We start from the raw sequence: 14,911 nt of genomic DNA, 5'->3' as shown, positions 1-14,911 counted from the left end.
GTGGCCTGAAGTCTTTGACAGTGTCACATTCAATAATATAGTGTTCAAGTGTATGCTTTAAAGGTTTATCACAAAGTTTACATGCTGAGTGTTCCGGTATGGGTACAGCGTTACTAACTTCCCAGATGTGTCTGTATCCTAGCCAAATTCTGGCCACGACTACATCACATTGTCTAGTTCTGTCCTTATGCTGGCCATACCGGTACCTCTCGTCAAAAAATTTGTCATATTTACTAATGCTACAACTGCCAGGTCGCGTGAGAGAAGGAGAGGAAAGGAAGAGTGTGGGTAAAAAAAAGTGAGAAAGAGGGGGGATACATACATACATACATACATACATACATACATACATACATACATACATACATACATACATACATAGAAACTAAATAGACAGGGAAACAGAATAACAGAAAGGAAGGCAAAGACAATAACCAAAATTGAAGCTCCTACTAACATATACAGTACAGGGTTGATAAATAAAGAATAGAGAGAGACACAAGATAATGCTGATGATGATGGGAATAAGAAAGAGGAGAGATTACAGAGACAAAAGAAATTGTCAAGATATAAAGGGGGAATAAGGAAAAAGGAAAAGGTGGTATAATAATGTGGTGATAAAGAGAGGAAACAGGAGAAATAAAGATGTGTTGATATAAGAGGAATGAGGAAGAGGCAAAAAACTTCAATAGTGTGATAATTAAGCCAGAAAACAGGAGATATGAATAAATATTAAGATAATTGATGGAATTAAGGAAGAGATGAATGTATGAAGTTGAAAACATAATGGATAGAAAAATAAATAAAATATAAATAATACGTCAACGTAATAGACTAGACATTTTAGAAGGAAATCTATGAAGAACAAAAACACAGAAACGAGACAAAGAGAAAGAGAAAAAATAATAATGGAGAATAGATTTTACTAAAGAAGGTAAGCGAACATTAGTCTGGGTTAGTTTCCATAATCGTGTCACTGCAGAGTAAAACCGAAAGCCAAGAGCTGCCTTCTGAGTGCTTGTACTGGCCTTGTTCTCCTCACCTTACGGGGTGTAATGATGTCATTTATTTTTACTAAGTGGAGTCGTCTCTCCGTTTATTATTTCAGGTGACACTCCGGGCTTCATTCAGTGCCACGAGGGGTCAATTTGTGCCACTTTTTTATAATTCAGATGGCAGGAGGTGAGGGTTATTGTGTCGTGATGTGGGTGACAGCGAGGATAATGATGAGTCAGCACATCCAGCCAGCTCTGTCCTGTGTCACAGTGTATGTATACTTATGGGGAAGATAAATACTACCGGAGCCTCCTGTCATATCACCTCACCAGTATCATAATGTAGATGACAAGGGAAAGGAAATCCTGTAAAGTTTCCTGATGATCACGACCGTTCAGTCAGCTCAGTGTCATGGCCTGGGAGGATTGACAGGTGGAGGCAGGATGGTTAAAGTCGCCGTAGTCACGTCTCTGTAGCCCAGTTAGCTATCATGGATGAGTTGACAGAGGAAGGAGAAGCAAATTCTTGAGCGGAAAGTTGAAGTATGCTGCAAGTTCTTCCTCAGCCTCCCTGTGGCCGTCAAAGGAAGGTAGAAGCACTTTGATGAGGAGCTTCCATCACGGTATCGCTCCCAGGCCGTTTAGTCATAATGTGCCAGGAAATACTCTTACAATAACAGTTGGTGAAAAGAGTCGAGAATTTTTACATTTCGCAAACGTTGGCATTTTCGGTTTCTCTTACTCCCAGAAAATGGTTTTGTCTTGTTTTGTAAAATTTGGTCTCCTTCACTAGGCTAAAATTTAACTTCGTCATCGAAAAGGTTATTTGCTTGTTGGAGGAATATTTTACGATGAACATTTCAATCATTGTTGTTGATGGTTTGAACATTTCACGAGTATATATTTATATCCTGTGTACATAAGTTATTGTGACCTCTTACAAGTGGGTCGGTCCCGAAGGCTTGACGGTGCATTAGGGGCAGTGCAGATACAGTACACTGCAGATTAAATTTTTCTGGACCACAGGGAGGCATTGTAACCAGAACTGCACTTGGCTCTCTTTATTTCCCTTAGTGTAAGGTTAGGGATCCATTCACAGCTGGGTGAACTGGGCAACCATGTAACGCGAACCAACGACGTTAAAGACACGAGGTGAGCATTGTACCCACTCAGCCACTACACCTCGAGCTATATACATTTGCGTTTGTTTTACCTGTATATAACTAATTTATATATACGACACGTCTATGTATTCTCTCTCTCCCCTTCAACGTTAATACTAAACCTAACCACATTTGTTTTAACACGAGCTCAAACATACATATTTACACAACCATAAAATATTCACCAGGCAGCTACTATCTTCATCCACCCTGAGTGACAGCACTAAGATTCACTGTCCGAAATAACCCGACAAACAGGGAGGGATTCCACGTAACTTTCCGCTCTTAATGTCAAGTAACTACGCTCACGGTGAGAGGCACTCAAATGTTTAAAGTGAATTCTACACAACGGAGATGCACACGTATAATTTGAGGGAGTTTAAACGTAATGTAATCCATTAACTTTGTAATGTGAGGAACTTGGAAGTCTGATTTGAGGTAATTTAATCCTAATTTTAAAGACTTTAGACGTAATCTATGTAAATTAAAGCTTAATTAAAGTCATCTAGAGCATAATCTGAGGGAGGGAAAGGGAGATTTTATGGGATTGGGTTTAAAGCGTACTGTATATGAGAGTTTCTAAGCGTAATGGGAAACACTGTAGAGCGTTAAATGAAATTGTAACCACTATAAGAGCAAGTAAGGCCGTAGTGTGTGTGTTAGATACACCATGATGTGTGTCCTCTGAAATATAATTTATGTAGTTTTTAGTGAAGTTAAGGACTTTAAAGCTTTAGTTTAAACTTCAAGCTAAATTTCAGTGATTTCGAACCTAATGAGACAAGTTTGGTGTGAAACTTAAGTAAATTTATGCTCAACAAAGTATAATAATAATAATAATAATAATAATAATAATAATAATAATAATAATAATAATAATAATAATAATAATGATAATAATGATGATGATGATGATGATGATGATGATGATGATGATGATGATGATGATGGGTACTACTAATATACATTTTCGCTTTGACAACTGAGTACGTATCATTAGAGCTCAAGTACAATCATCAAAGTATTAAGATGCTTAGTTATTTTTTCTTCAAATTACCACTGCACCCCCCCCCCCTTTTCCCTTAACCTACACTCCCTTCCCTTAACCTACACTCCCTTCCATTTTCTCTCTCTCCTTTCTTCCACTTTCTCCTCATTAATTCTCTCCTCGTGTCTCACTCTCTCCTCTCTCCCATTATTCTCTCACCTCTCCCTCTCTTCTCTCAGTTGGGGGAGGGCAGCCATCAGTGCCCCAGCTGACGGCTACTGAACCTATAATTGTCAACTTGTCATTATTTTCAGTTAACGGCGGCGCGTTCCCCCTCACTCTTTATTAACAGGGATCTCTCTCTCTCTCTCTCTCTCTCTCTCTCTCTCTCTCGTGTTCTGACTCTCTTTCGTTCTCACTGACTCCCTTTCTCTCTCTTTTTGTTTTTCTTTCGTCTTTATAGTTATCTGTCTCTGATTTTCTTTCTCTCACTTTCTGTCTCCTCTTTTCTCTTCTGTAACACGAAGGAGAGAGAGAGAGAGAGAGAGACCGACCGATCGAGTGTTTTCTGTTGATCAATGAAAGAAAACGAGGTTATGGCAAATTTCCTATAAATTATGGCATAAACTTAACTAAATTCTTCCAAACCTCTGCGTCAACTACTAAGCATAATATGTGTCTTACCATTGAAAGCTGATTGTATAAAACTCTAAAGAAAATCCACGATAATAAGGCTTTGGGAATATTCTTGAATCGCGCATAGGAAGCTGAGATGTTGGATAATAATAATACTTCTCTCTCTCTCTCTCTCTCTCTCTCTCTCTCTCTCTCCTTGTCTCTCCTCTCCTTTCTCTTCTCTTTCTCCTCACTATTCTCTCGTCTCTCTTCACAATTTTTTTCTCTCACTTTCTCATCACTATTCTCTCCTCACTATTCTAGCCCACTTTCTTCTCACTATTCGCTCCTCTCCCACTTTCTCCTCACTACTCTCTCTTCTCTTCCATTTTCTCCTCACTACTCTCTCTTCTCTTCCATTTTCTCCTCACTACTCTCTCTTCTCTTCCACTTTCTCCTCACTACTCTCTCTTCTCTTCCACTTTCTCCTCACTACTCTCTCTTCTCTTCCACTTTCTCCTCACTATCCTCTCCTCTCTCCTCACTATTCTCTCCTCTTAAAAACGATAAGAATAACTGGTAAGTGACGCAGGAACAGATAATTGTGAGGATGAATTAGAAAATTTCAAAAGAACAAATGATAAGGAAAAAATAGTGAAGCGAGAATAACTACAGAAGGGAGATAAAACGTAAAAAAAAATCAAGAGACAAACAACGAATGAAATCAAAGTAAAATAGAGGATAATGTCGGGTAAATAGAACAATGGACAATAACACCAGAACAGAGAGAGAAAAAGATTAACAGAATATGATTAAATAGAGTTTAGAGAGTAAAGTTGCTAAATGTCTGCCACAGTTAACAGCAAAAATCAGTCTTAATACAAAGTTAACAGCAAAAGTTTTAATCAACATGTCATGCGAAGGAGACATTCTATAACCCTGTGCAGTTGGCTTTCTCGTCAATTTACATCAAAGGAAGACTAAGAGGAAATACTGTCATTTGTCACAGTTTAATTCTCCTAATAAATCAGGTATAAGTGGTTCATAATACATAATACGATACAGTTAACCTTTTTAATAAGTTTCATGTACTGTAAAATATCAATATGAACTTAATGCTGTATTTTGGCAGCGAATTATACACCGTGAGTTGAGTTTGGTTCATATTCGTCTTGACACATATTTATATGATGATTCTTTGTTATAATTTGTCATACTTTATACTTCCGATGATTTATTATTTTAACTTGATAAGTAGTACATTATTCATCTCTCTCTCTCTCTCTCTCTCTCTCTCTCTCTCTCTCTCTCTCTCTCTCTCTCTCTCTCTCTCTCTCTCTCTCTCTCTCTCTCTCTCTCTCTCTCTTGCAGTTATTTACCACACTCTAAAATCACGATCATTTATTGAAATCCCATAGAATGAAAATTACAGTATCCACTATCCTATCTATCTATCCACTACGTCTAACCCAATTTTCAAATCGTTCAGTTGTAAAAAAAGAATAATTTATAATTGTTCGCCAAGTCACTGATATATTGACCTATTAATCATAATACGGGGAACCATAAGTCACACCCTATTAGTAACATTTCTACAGCTATTGATCAGTAAAGTGTGTCGTTTAGGTGATAAATGTGATGACTCGTTGACCATAAAATATACCCGATTAATCAGAGAAATTGGTGACGCGATGAGGAAAATGTGTATGTAAATGATTAGTGGATAACGTGTGTAGTTAAGATTATCGGCTATAGAAGGGTTATCAACGTTGTCAATCACTATCAACAACACTACCTATTGACCCATATAAGGGGCTTAATATCTCGTTAATTCATCTAGGAACATTTATTATGAGCGTTCCAGTATTTTGACATTGTATTGTCCTGTAGATGAAGATTCAGTAATACAAATAACAACACTCGTACTTACATTACATAGAAGCCATGACTGATTGAACAGGAAAGGTTTAAGGTTTTCACAGCATGTCCATACACTTACTGTCAACAAAACATTGAGGAAAAGTTCGTACACGCCGCTGCCAGACGTAAAATAAACACGTCTTCCAATATAGAGGTTCCATATTTAAAGATCAATATTTGAGAGGCGTTTATTAGATTACGTGAAATAATAGCCTTTTATTGATCGTTTGGTCAATCAAGTTACTGATCATGAAAAAAAATAAACTGATTGGTGACTTATGTGACTGGACCGTAAGTAGCAACAGGTAATTCAGTAGCAAGGAATGTGAGTGAATGAACAATCAGTAACAGACAATATCTAATCGGTACCTCCATAAATCCACCCTCCACCCACCCCCCACCCCTGCCTCCACCCTCCACCCACCCCTGCCTCCATTCTCTACCCCTCGCTATCCCGCCCTACTCCTTCCTCCACACACACACACACACACTATACATAAACACAAGCAAGGTTAATTCCTAAAAAAGAGATTAGAAAAAAATAGCTTAAAAGTGCAGTTAACGCAATATTGACTCATCAGCCAAACTCAATAATGTCAGACACGAGGGGGTGGGGGGGAATTTCTGTAATGGCTACTGGACGATGGTTGTAGACAAGATCCACTCAGCATTACCACTACTACCACCACCACCACCATTACCACTACCACCACTACCACCACTACCATACCACCACCACCACCACCACCATCACCACCACCATCATTACCACCACCACCATTACTTACTGCTACCACCACCATTACCACCACTACCATCATCATCACCACTACTACCACCACCATTACCACTATCACCATTACCACTACCATCATCACCACTATCATCACGACCACCACCACCACTACTATCACCATTACCACTGCGAACATTACCACCACAAATCAGTTTAAATTACATCTATATACTGGAGTTCACTGCTACATCGTAACATATATAAGTATAATATTTACACAGGAAAGATAATGGGCGGAAAGTACCATATAAATCCTTACGCGGATCACTATACAGATAAATAAACAGTGTCCATCTATAGAAGTTTAACTAGGCTCCAAGGCTCCAGCCGACAGACCGGGAATATAATAGCAGCCGACTTATCTCTATATACTCCAATTATTTTGTACTTTAAAGGGTTCGACCACATATTTCCCGTAATGGTCGACAAAGGGGGCAACTATATTCACTAATTGAGTCCAGGTAAATGTGTCAGTACCTCGTAATATCACCAGGTATATATACAAATTTATTTTAGCTCTTCATAGTGTAATTAATATCGCTCTTGCCTACCGTTCTGAGGAGAGTTATGGGGTCGAAACCGTCAAGGAATAAAGTGGTGTGGTTTACTATTTCATGCTTCTTGTTGTTGTGTGGTTTCCAAGTATAAAACCTCAGTTACCAGTACCTCAGTATTCTTTTGTATAATTCGGAAAATATTCATAAAATGCCAAATATTTCAACATCTTTCTCTTGAGATGCTTCGGCCCCTCATGGTAACTACGAGGACATTGGGGATAAGAGACACAACAATTTACTGTAATATATCACCCAATAAACTATACTGTACACCCTCACGGTCAGTAGACGAGTATATATCACTATATCTCCCCACCCAGTTACACCCACACCTGCCCACCCACCCACCTATGACACCCAACCCAACTCATACCTAAACACCCACTCATCCACCCACCCTCTCGTTCACCCACCACCACATGTTTACTCCTCAAAGATTACAACAAACTACAAGTGAGATCAATAACGAATATAATATAACAGTGTAATAGTGTTAAACATGGCCTTTAAAATGACCACGATAATAATAATGTGTAGTTTTATATGTTATTTAGTAGGTCTTAGGAGAGAGAGAGAGAGAGAGAGAGATAAGTTGATAAGATATATATAAGCAGTAGATAGGTAGATAGAGCCACAAGAGAAAGCAATAAGTGTTGAAGGCGAGGTGTCACGAATACAACAGTGATAAGCGATGTGGTACTGAAGTCGTCCTTGCAATGCCTGCATTCAAGTTTGAATCTCTTGTAGCAATTCATTTTCTTAACTGCATATACGATGATTCAGATTAAAAAATAATAGTTTAGTTTGTGTACCACTGTTGTCCTATATTCATCCATTATGGCCATAAAACGCCTGGACCTCAATCTTAAGGAAAAAAAGAAGAAAAGTTTCAACCTTCCCCGCATTTCCTGCAGAGGCCTCAGTAGCTTAGCTTAGCTCCTTAGTAAGTGTGGGGCAGCCGTTCGGTGCCCTCTGGGCGGAGTCCTGAAGGCCCTCCCGCTCCCACGGAAAAGGAATCTGGCGATCACTGTTGTTCAGCGAGCAGCACCTAGCATCAATGTTGGTCAATGCATAAGTGTTACCAAGTTAATGGCCGAAAATTACAATATGAATTGTGATTTTTCACTGTGTATTCTTACACTCGTCAATATTTGTATTAAGTGTAACACTTATTATCATGTTTCCCTGGGCTTTTTTGTACATTGGCCAGACATTTAGTGTCATTTTGGGAAAGGGCGGTAACCTATAACCATACCTCCCTTGTATGTTGTGTTTTATACTTGGCGTCATGTCAGTGATAGCCTCCAGCTGATGATCTGTATCGTGCCCTGGTGGTGGTGACGGCAGTGAACATAAGGGATCATTGGAGGTGTTGTGAGTGTCGCAGCCACAGTGCAGTATATTGATCAGTGACATTATCAAGAATAAAAACAACACCAGAAGTTTCTTTTGTGAACAACACTGAAAAACAAAACTCAACATTATGTCAGAAACAAAACAAGAAAGGTTTGGTCATTATTGTAGAAGGTTGCTGCAACATTTTCACTCATGTGTAAGACCCAAAAAATATTTTTCATTGTTGCATATTAAGTGTTTAGTGTATATCAAAGCTCTGTAACTATTCATACGACGTTAAAAAGTATATATTTGTAAATAAAAGGTCTTAGAAAATTTTCGCGCCTCCTGTCCCCCACCAACCCTGAGCTGTGTGTGTGTGTGTGTGTGTGTGTGTGTGTGTGTGTGGAGCACGATGCCACAGAGCGTCAATATGCACCACACAATACACAATATAGTTGATTACTACGTCTTTTTCTTTTATTATTGTTTATTCTCGAGCTCCGCGGCCAAATATTCACATTAGTCAGTCAGCGAAACCTTTCCTTTCTGTGCAGCCATCACGGGCCGCCTAACTATTAACGTCTTTTCCTGATTTCCCACTGCCAATATTCTTTATTTATTAAACTTTTTGTATTTGTCAAAGAATTCTAAGAGGCTAATTTATATCCCAACTATTTAGCAAAATTTCTTGAAGGTTTTTAAAACGTCTAATGCATAGGATAATTTTATCTTTCAGTGTTGCATAATATCCGTCTTGCCAACCTGTTACACTTGCCATGAAACTTAACATTAATTAAAATACAACAGAGGAGAATTATTTATATAAGTGACGACCAAAGGTTTTAAGTTCGATATGAATGAAAAATATGCCGGGGGAAAAGTATGAACTAGGCAAAAACTTTTAAAAATTTGGTGTAAAAATAAAGTGTCCAAGTGGTTAAGACTGTGACGTGTTAGTAAGAAACTCTGATCACTTATTTCTTGTATAATTCTGTGGTTTGGTCGCCATTATAAGAGATCGTCAAAATTATTAAGAAAGGCATTTTAATAATGTGTATATTTAATGATATATTATTTGGTGTTGCTTACTGTACTTTCTTGGTTATTACTCTTAAAGTATTCACGTTTAATGCCCACATAATTCACATATTGTTAAGTTGCTGAAACAAACATTTGATTTTTAACGACTGGAATAACTTTATGCATATAGTAAATTATTATGAGTTATTGTATATTGTTGACGGAGACCTTTGATGGCGTCCCGTGGCTTGTGGGAGTCTGTAAATATTGGTCTCTGCTTTTTAAACTATGCCACAGAAAAAGAATCTTTACCCATTTTATGTAAACCCATTAATTTCCATAAAGTGGACGAGAATAACTTAACAAGCAACAGTTATGGTATTGTTTACAAAATATTGTTCAGTAACTCTTTCCATCCCTGGCACTGGCTGTAACGTCATCAAAGCGAGTCCTCAACAATTTACATTGAGACCAAGAGTAATTAAAACTGCAGGTGAGGCTGGGTCAGTAGAGTAACAGGTGAAAACAATGTTACCAACTTTATATAACGTAAATCTACATAATTAAATAAAACTTTATAACATTGAAATAATAATAATCTGAGAAATATTAAATCGTATATATTGGCTTTATATTATTTTATTTGTTCATTTAAATATCTTTTTTTTCTTACTCTTAAAATAAGTTTTAATTATTAACCTTATACTATAGATACAAGACAGCGGGTCACCTGAAGACTGCCCCCCCCTCCCACCTTATTTCACCTGATGATTAACCACCATTAAGTTACCTTGAGGGTTAGGTTAGGCTAGTGTGAGGGTGGTTCATCTTCAGGTGATCTAAGCCAACCTGTCAGTAATATTCTCGAATTCCTTAGATCAGGATAGAAACACGTTATCCTATGCCATCTGGCTCCTAGGATAGAAACATGAGTTATCCCACCTGGCTCCTAGGATAGAAACATGAGTTATTCCACACCATCTGGCTCCTAGAATAGAAACACGTGTTATCCCACACCATCTGGCTCCTAGAATAGAAACACGTGTTATCCCACACCATCTGGCTCCTAGAATAGAAACACGTGTTATCCCACACCATCTGGCTCCTAGGACAGAAACACGTGTTATTACATTTGGCTCTTGGGATAGATACTCGTATTATCCCACACCAACTGGCTGCCATTCTTCCAGGGCAATATTATGATGCCATCTAGCACTTGTCAGTCCCGGTGAGTCTGAAGGTATGTCATTCCTTTATGTTCGGACAGGAAGAAGTCGTCAGCCTTGTATTGAAAACATCATCAAAGGTTTAAAGGGTGGAGGAAGGCGTCAACTGATATCCATTGTTTGTATATAAGAGGAATGAGGTTTGTGTAATAATAATAATAATAATAATAATAATAATAATAATAATAATAATAATAATAACAACAACAACATAATATATAGATAAATAAAAGTCTGGTCACCGAACTAAAAAAAAAAGTAAATTAAACTTCAAAGCTAAACAATAAAAATAAAAAAAGCATTACAAAAAATATCAGGCTGAGGCTTTACCCCACCAACACACACACAGGCACCAAAAAAACCAATATAATAGTTATTCCTTCTTTTTTTTTTTTAGGTCAGAAACCGTGTTGTTTATCCCGTCAGTTGTTCATTGTGTTGACCTTTAAAATTACCACTGAATTATATACAAGAAGTGGCATAATGCAAGAGTTTTACTGGGTGTTACTGCTTGTTGGGTGCCGTAGTTCTGTGTGGCTATGTATGGCCATGTGGTTTTATGTGGCAGTGTGTTTGTGTGGCTGTGTATGGCCATGTGGTTTTATGTGGCAGTGTGTTTGTGTGGCTGTGTATGGCCATGTGGTTTTATGTGGCAGTGTGTTTGTGTGGCTGTGTTGGCCATGGTCTTATGGCAGTGTGTTTGTGTGGCTGTACGTGGTTTTATGTGGCAGTGTGTTTGTGTGGCTGTGTATGGCCATGTGGTTCTTATGTGGCAGTGTGTTTGTGTGGCTGTGTATGGCCGTGTGGTTTTATGTGTAAGGTGTTTGTGTGGCTGTATGGTGTGTATGTGGTTTTATGTACAGTGTGTTTGTGTGGCTGTGTATGGCCATGGTCTTATGTAGTGTGTTTGTGTTGTGCATATGTGGTTTATGTGTTTGTGTTTGTGTGGCGTGTGTATGGCCCGTGTGGTTTTATGTGTATGCAGTGTGTTTGTGTGGCTGTGTATGGCCATGTGGTCTTATGTGGCAGTGTGTTTGTGTGGCTGTGTATGGCCGTGTGTGTCTATTGGCAGTGTGTTTGTGTGGTGTATGGCATGGTCTTATGTGGCAGTGTGTTTGTGTGGCATGTATGGCCGTGTGGTTTTTGTGGCAGTGTGTTTGTGTGGCTGTGTATGGCCATTGTGGTGTGGCAGTGTGTTTGTGTGGCTGTGTATGGCCATGTGGTCTTATGTGGCAGTGTGTTTGTGTGGCTGTGTATGGCCGTGTGGTTTTATGTGGCAGTGTGTTTGTGTGGCTGTGTATGGCCATATGTGTCATGTGGCAGTGTGTTTGTGTGGCTGTGTATGGCCGTGTGGTTTTATGTGGCAGTGTGTTTGTGTGGCTGTGTATGGCCTGTGGTTTTATGTGGCAGTGTGCATGTGGTTTATGTGGCAGTGTGTGTTTTGCTGTGTATGGCCATGTGGTCTTATGTGGCAGTGTGTTTGTGTGGCTGTGTATGGCCGTGTGGTTTTATGTGGCAGTGTGTTTGGTGGCTGTGTATGGCCATGGTCTTATGTGTGGCAGTGTGGTTGTGTGTGGCTGTGTATGGCCGTGTGGTTTATGGCAGTGTGTTTGTGTGGCTGTGTATGGTCGTGTGGTTTTATGTGGCAGTGTGTTTGTGTGGCTGTGTATGGCCATGTGGTTTTATGTGGCAGTGTGTTTGTGTGGCTGTGTATGGCCATGTGGTTTTATGTGGCAGTGTGTTTGTGTGGCTGTGTATGGTCATGTGGTTTTATGTGGCAGTGTGTTTGTGTGGCTGTGTATGGCCATGTGGTTTTATGTGGCAGTGTGTTTGTGTGGCTGTGTATGGCCATGTGGTTTTATGTGGCAGTGTGTTTGTGTGGCTGTGTATGGCCATGTGGTTTTATGTGGCAGTGTGTTTGTGTGGCTGTGTATGGCCATGTGGTTTTATGTGGCAGTGTGTTTGTGTGGCTGTGTATGGCCATGTGGTTTTATGTGGCAGTGTGTTTGTGTGGCTGTGTATGGCCATGTGGTTTTATGTGGCAGTGTGTTTGTGTGGCTGTGTATGGCCATGTGGTTTTATGTGGCTGTACTACTACTACTACTAATAATAATAATAATGATAATAATAATAATAATAATAATAATAATAATAATAATAATAATAATAATAATAATAATAATAATAATAATAATAATAATAATAATAATAATAACGTTAACAACAATAACTAGAGATCCGAATGACGATGAAATTAATGATAATAATAATAATAATAATAATAATAATAATAATAATAATAATAATAATAATAATAATAATAATAAATAATGACAATGAGAATAATAATGATGACAAATTATGACAATGATGAAATATAATTACTGAACACATAGCAGTCAATCAGTCATAAGACTAATTAAACGTACTCGATAAGCATTTCACACAAACACGATATAACACAAGTAAAGCCCATCAACCTGCAGGCGATGTAGTCACAGTTCATAATAACCATCATACTGAGTCGTAGTCCGCGTGTATGAGACTCAGGTTAAATAAATCACGAGTGTTAATATTGATAGGTGTTATAAAATGGACTCTCTCTCTCTCTCTCTCTCTCTCTCTCTCTCTCTCTCTGGTGATGACAGAATCATTTTAGAATTCAATTTACGATTCTTATTACCTGGTACGTGACTGCAGGATAGGGTAATGTTTTCTGTCCTGTCTGTCTGTCTGTCTGTCTGTCTGTCTGTCTGTCCCCAAAATAACTCAATAACGGGTTTATGGATTTATACTAAACTTGATGTGTTTGATCAATATGTGGCAAGGTCAATGTGATAAAATTTTGATTCATATCGCGTTAAAATTGGTCAGTTAGTGCCATGGTAAAAGGGTTTTTTCGGTGGTTAAAGAAAACGATGATATGAGACAGTTGCCATCGGGCACTGCATTAATTTATACAGTAATAGCGTAACTAGTTCGATATTTATGGTTCACGTAGATGATGTTTTGTTCTTTGATGTGTTTTGATTCCCACAAACAGAAGGACCTTTCTCTTTGGTTTAAACAGATTAAAAAAAAACACATTAAACCTCCTCTTCTTCACCAAATTTCATCTTAGACTACCTGTTAAAGCTAATCAGAAACACCAAACCCCTTACCTTTTCGAGTTTCCCTTTGCATCCTATTACAAATACGTCATTTCCTCTCAGGTCATAAGCACTGAAAAATATATAAATACTGTACCTTTACGTATTTTCCCTTAGATTACACATAAATATTAAACCCCCTCTAAACCCTTTATTTGTTCCCCCTTTTCCCCTTAGATCACTAGTACAGTAGCCCCTCCTTTTCTCTCTAAACCCATTTTTCCCCGTTTAAAACACCTCTCTTCTTTTTTGTTTATTCCCTTAGGTCGTCCCAGGCCGACAGTGTCATGGTTCCACGAGGAGAAGCTTTTGGATGAGGTGAGTGAGGTGAGGCGAGGAGAGATGACGAGCAACACCCTACACCTGCCCTCTCTCACCCGTGACTACCTCTACCGCGTCCTCACCTGTCAAGCCTCCAACTCCAACCTCTCCGTGCCGGTTGCTGCCACCGTCACCTTGGATATGAGCTGTGAGTACCTAGTTGTGAGGGTGATTTGTTGTTTATAATTGTGAGTATGAGTTTCTGTTTAAGTATGTGATTACTCGTCGTGAGGGTCTTTTGTTTACGTTTGTGAGAACTCGTTGTGGGTGTTCTGTTTGCACTTTGTGAGTAACATTGTTTGCTTAATCCTAGCTATGAGTTATAAGTTGTGAGGGTGTTTTGTTTACGTTTGTGAGTAGAAGATTGTTTGCCTTACCTCAGCTGTGAGTACTGCTTATGAGGGCACTTTAGTACTCCCATGAGAGAAGTACTTATTTAATCTTAGCTGTGAGGACTCTTAAGAAACCTGGGTATTTTATCTCATCCATCACTGTTCACTATAAGCCCTTTATCGTAAGTACCTAAGTTATAATTATTATGTCATGCTGGCAGTACTTAGGAGTCATACCTTGTGTAGTACAGAGGATACACAAGTACTATGCATTACGTTAACATTAAGTACACTCCCATAGTTCTAACACTCAAAGTAATTGTCAGATTTCCAAACCTAATCGTGATTATCAATTTCAGGTGGATTTGGGACTCTGGGTTTGATTATCTGTTGAGTACACTGATCATAAGTCATTGAGGATGTACTGTGAATGTAACACAATCAGTAGAGAGTTGGAGTTAAACTAAGTATATACTAGAGTTATGTAGTGT

At 38.6% G+C, this 14,911-nt stretch overlaps 1 protein-coding gene across 3 annotated transcripts in view; it reads left to right on the top strand.

Annotated features, from left to right (window-relative positions):
- Window positions 1–14,911, top strand: part of LOC121862887 — a 73,517-nt gene that overhangs the window by 22,437 nt on the left and 36,169 nt on the right. For all 3 annotated transcript variants that reach the window (XM_042361274.1, XM_042361275.1, XM_042361273.1), the window contains exon 4: window positions 14,033–14,236. In XM_042361274.1, the coding sequence (XP_042217208.1) occupies window positions 14,033–14,236 (204 nt within the window). The remainder of the gene's footprint in view (window positions 1–14,032; window positions 14,237–14,911) is intronic.

Source organism: Homarus americanus, unplaced genomic scaffold (genome assembly GCF_018991925.1).
Source record: "Homarus americanus isolate GMGI-L3 unplaced genomic scaffold, GMGI_Hamer_2.0 scaffold24922, whole genome shotgun sequence".
NCBI classification, from domain to species: Eukaryota; Metazoa; Arthropoda; class Malacostraca; order Decapoda; family Nephropidae; genus Homarus; species Homarus americanus.
This window is presented reverse-complemented; position numbering and strand designations above follow the sequence as displayed.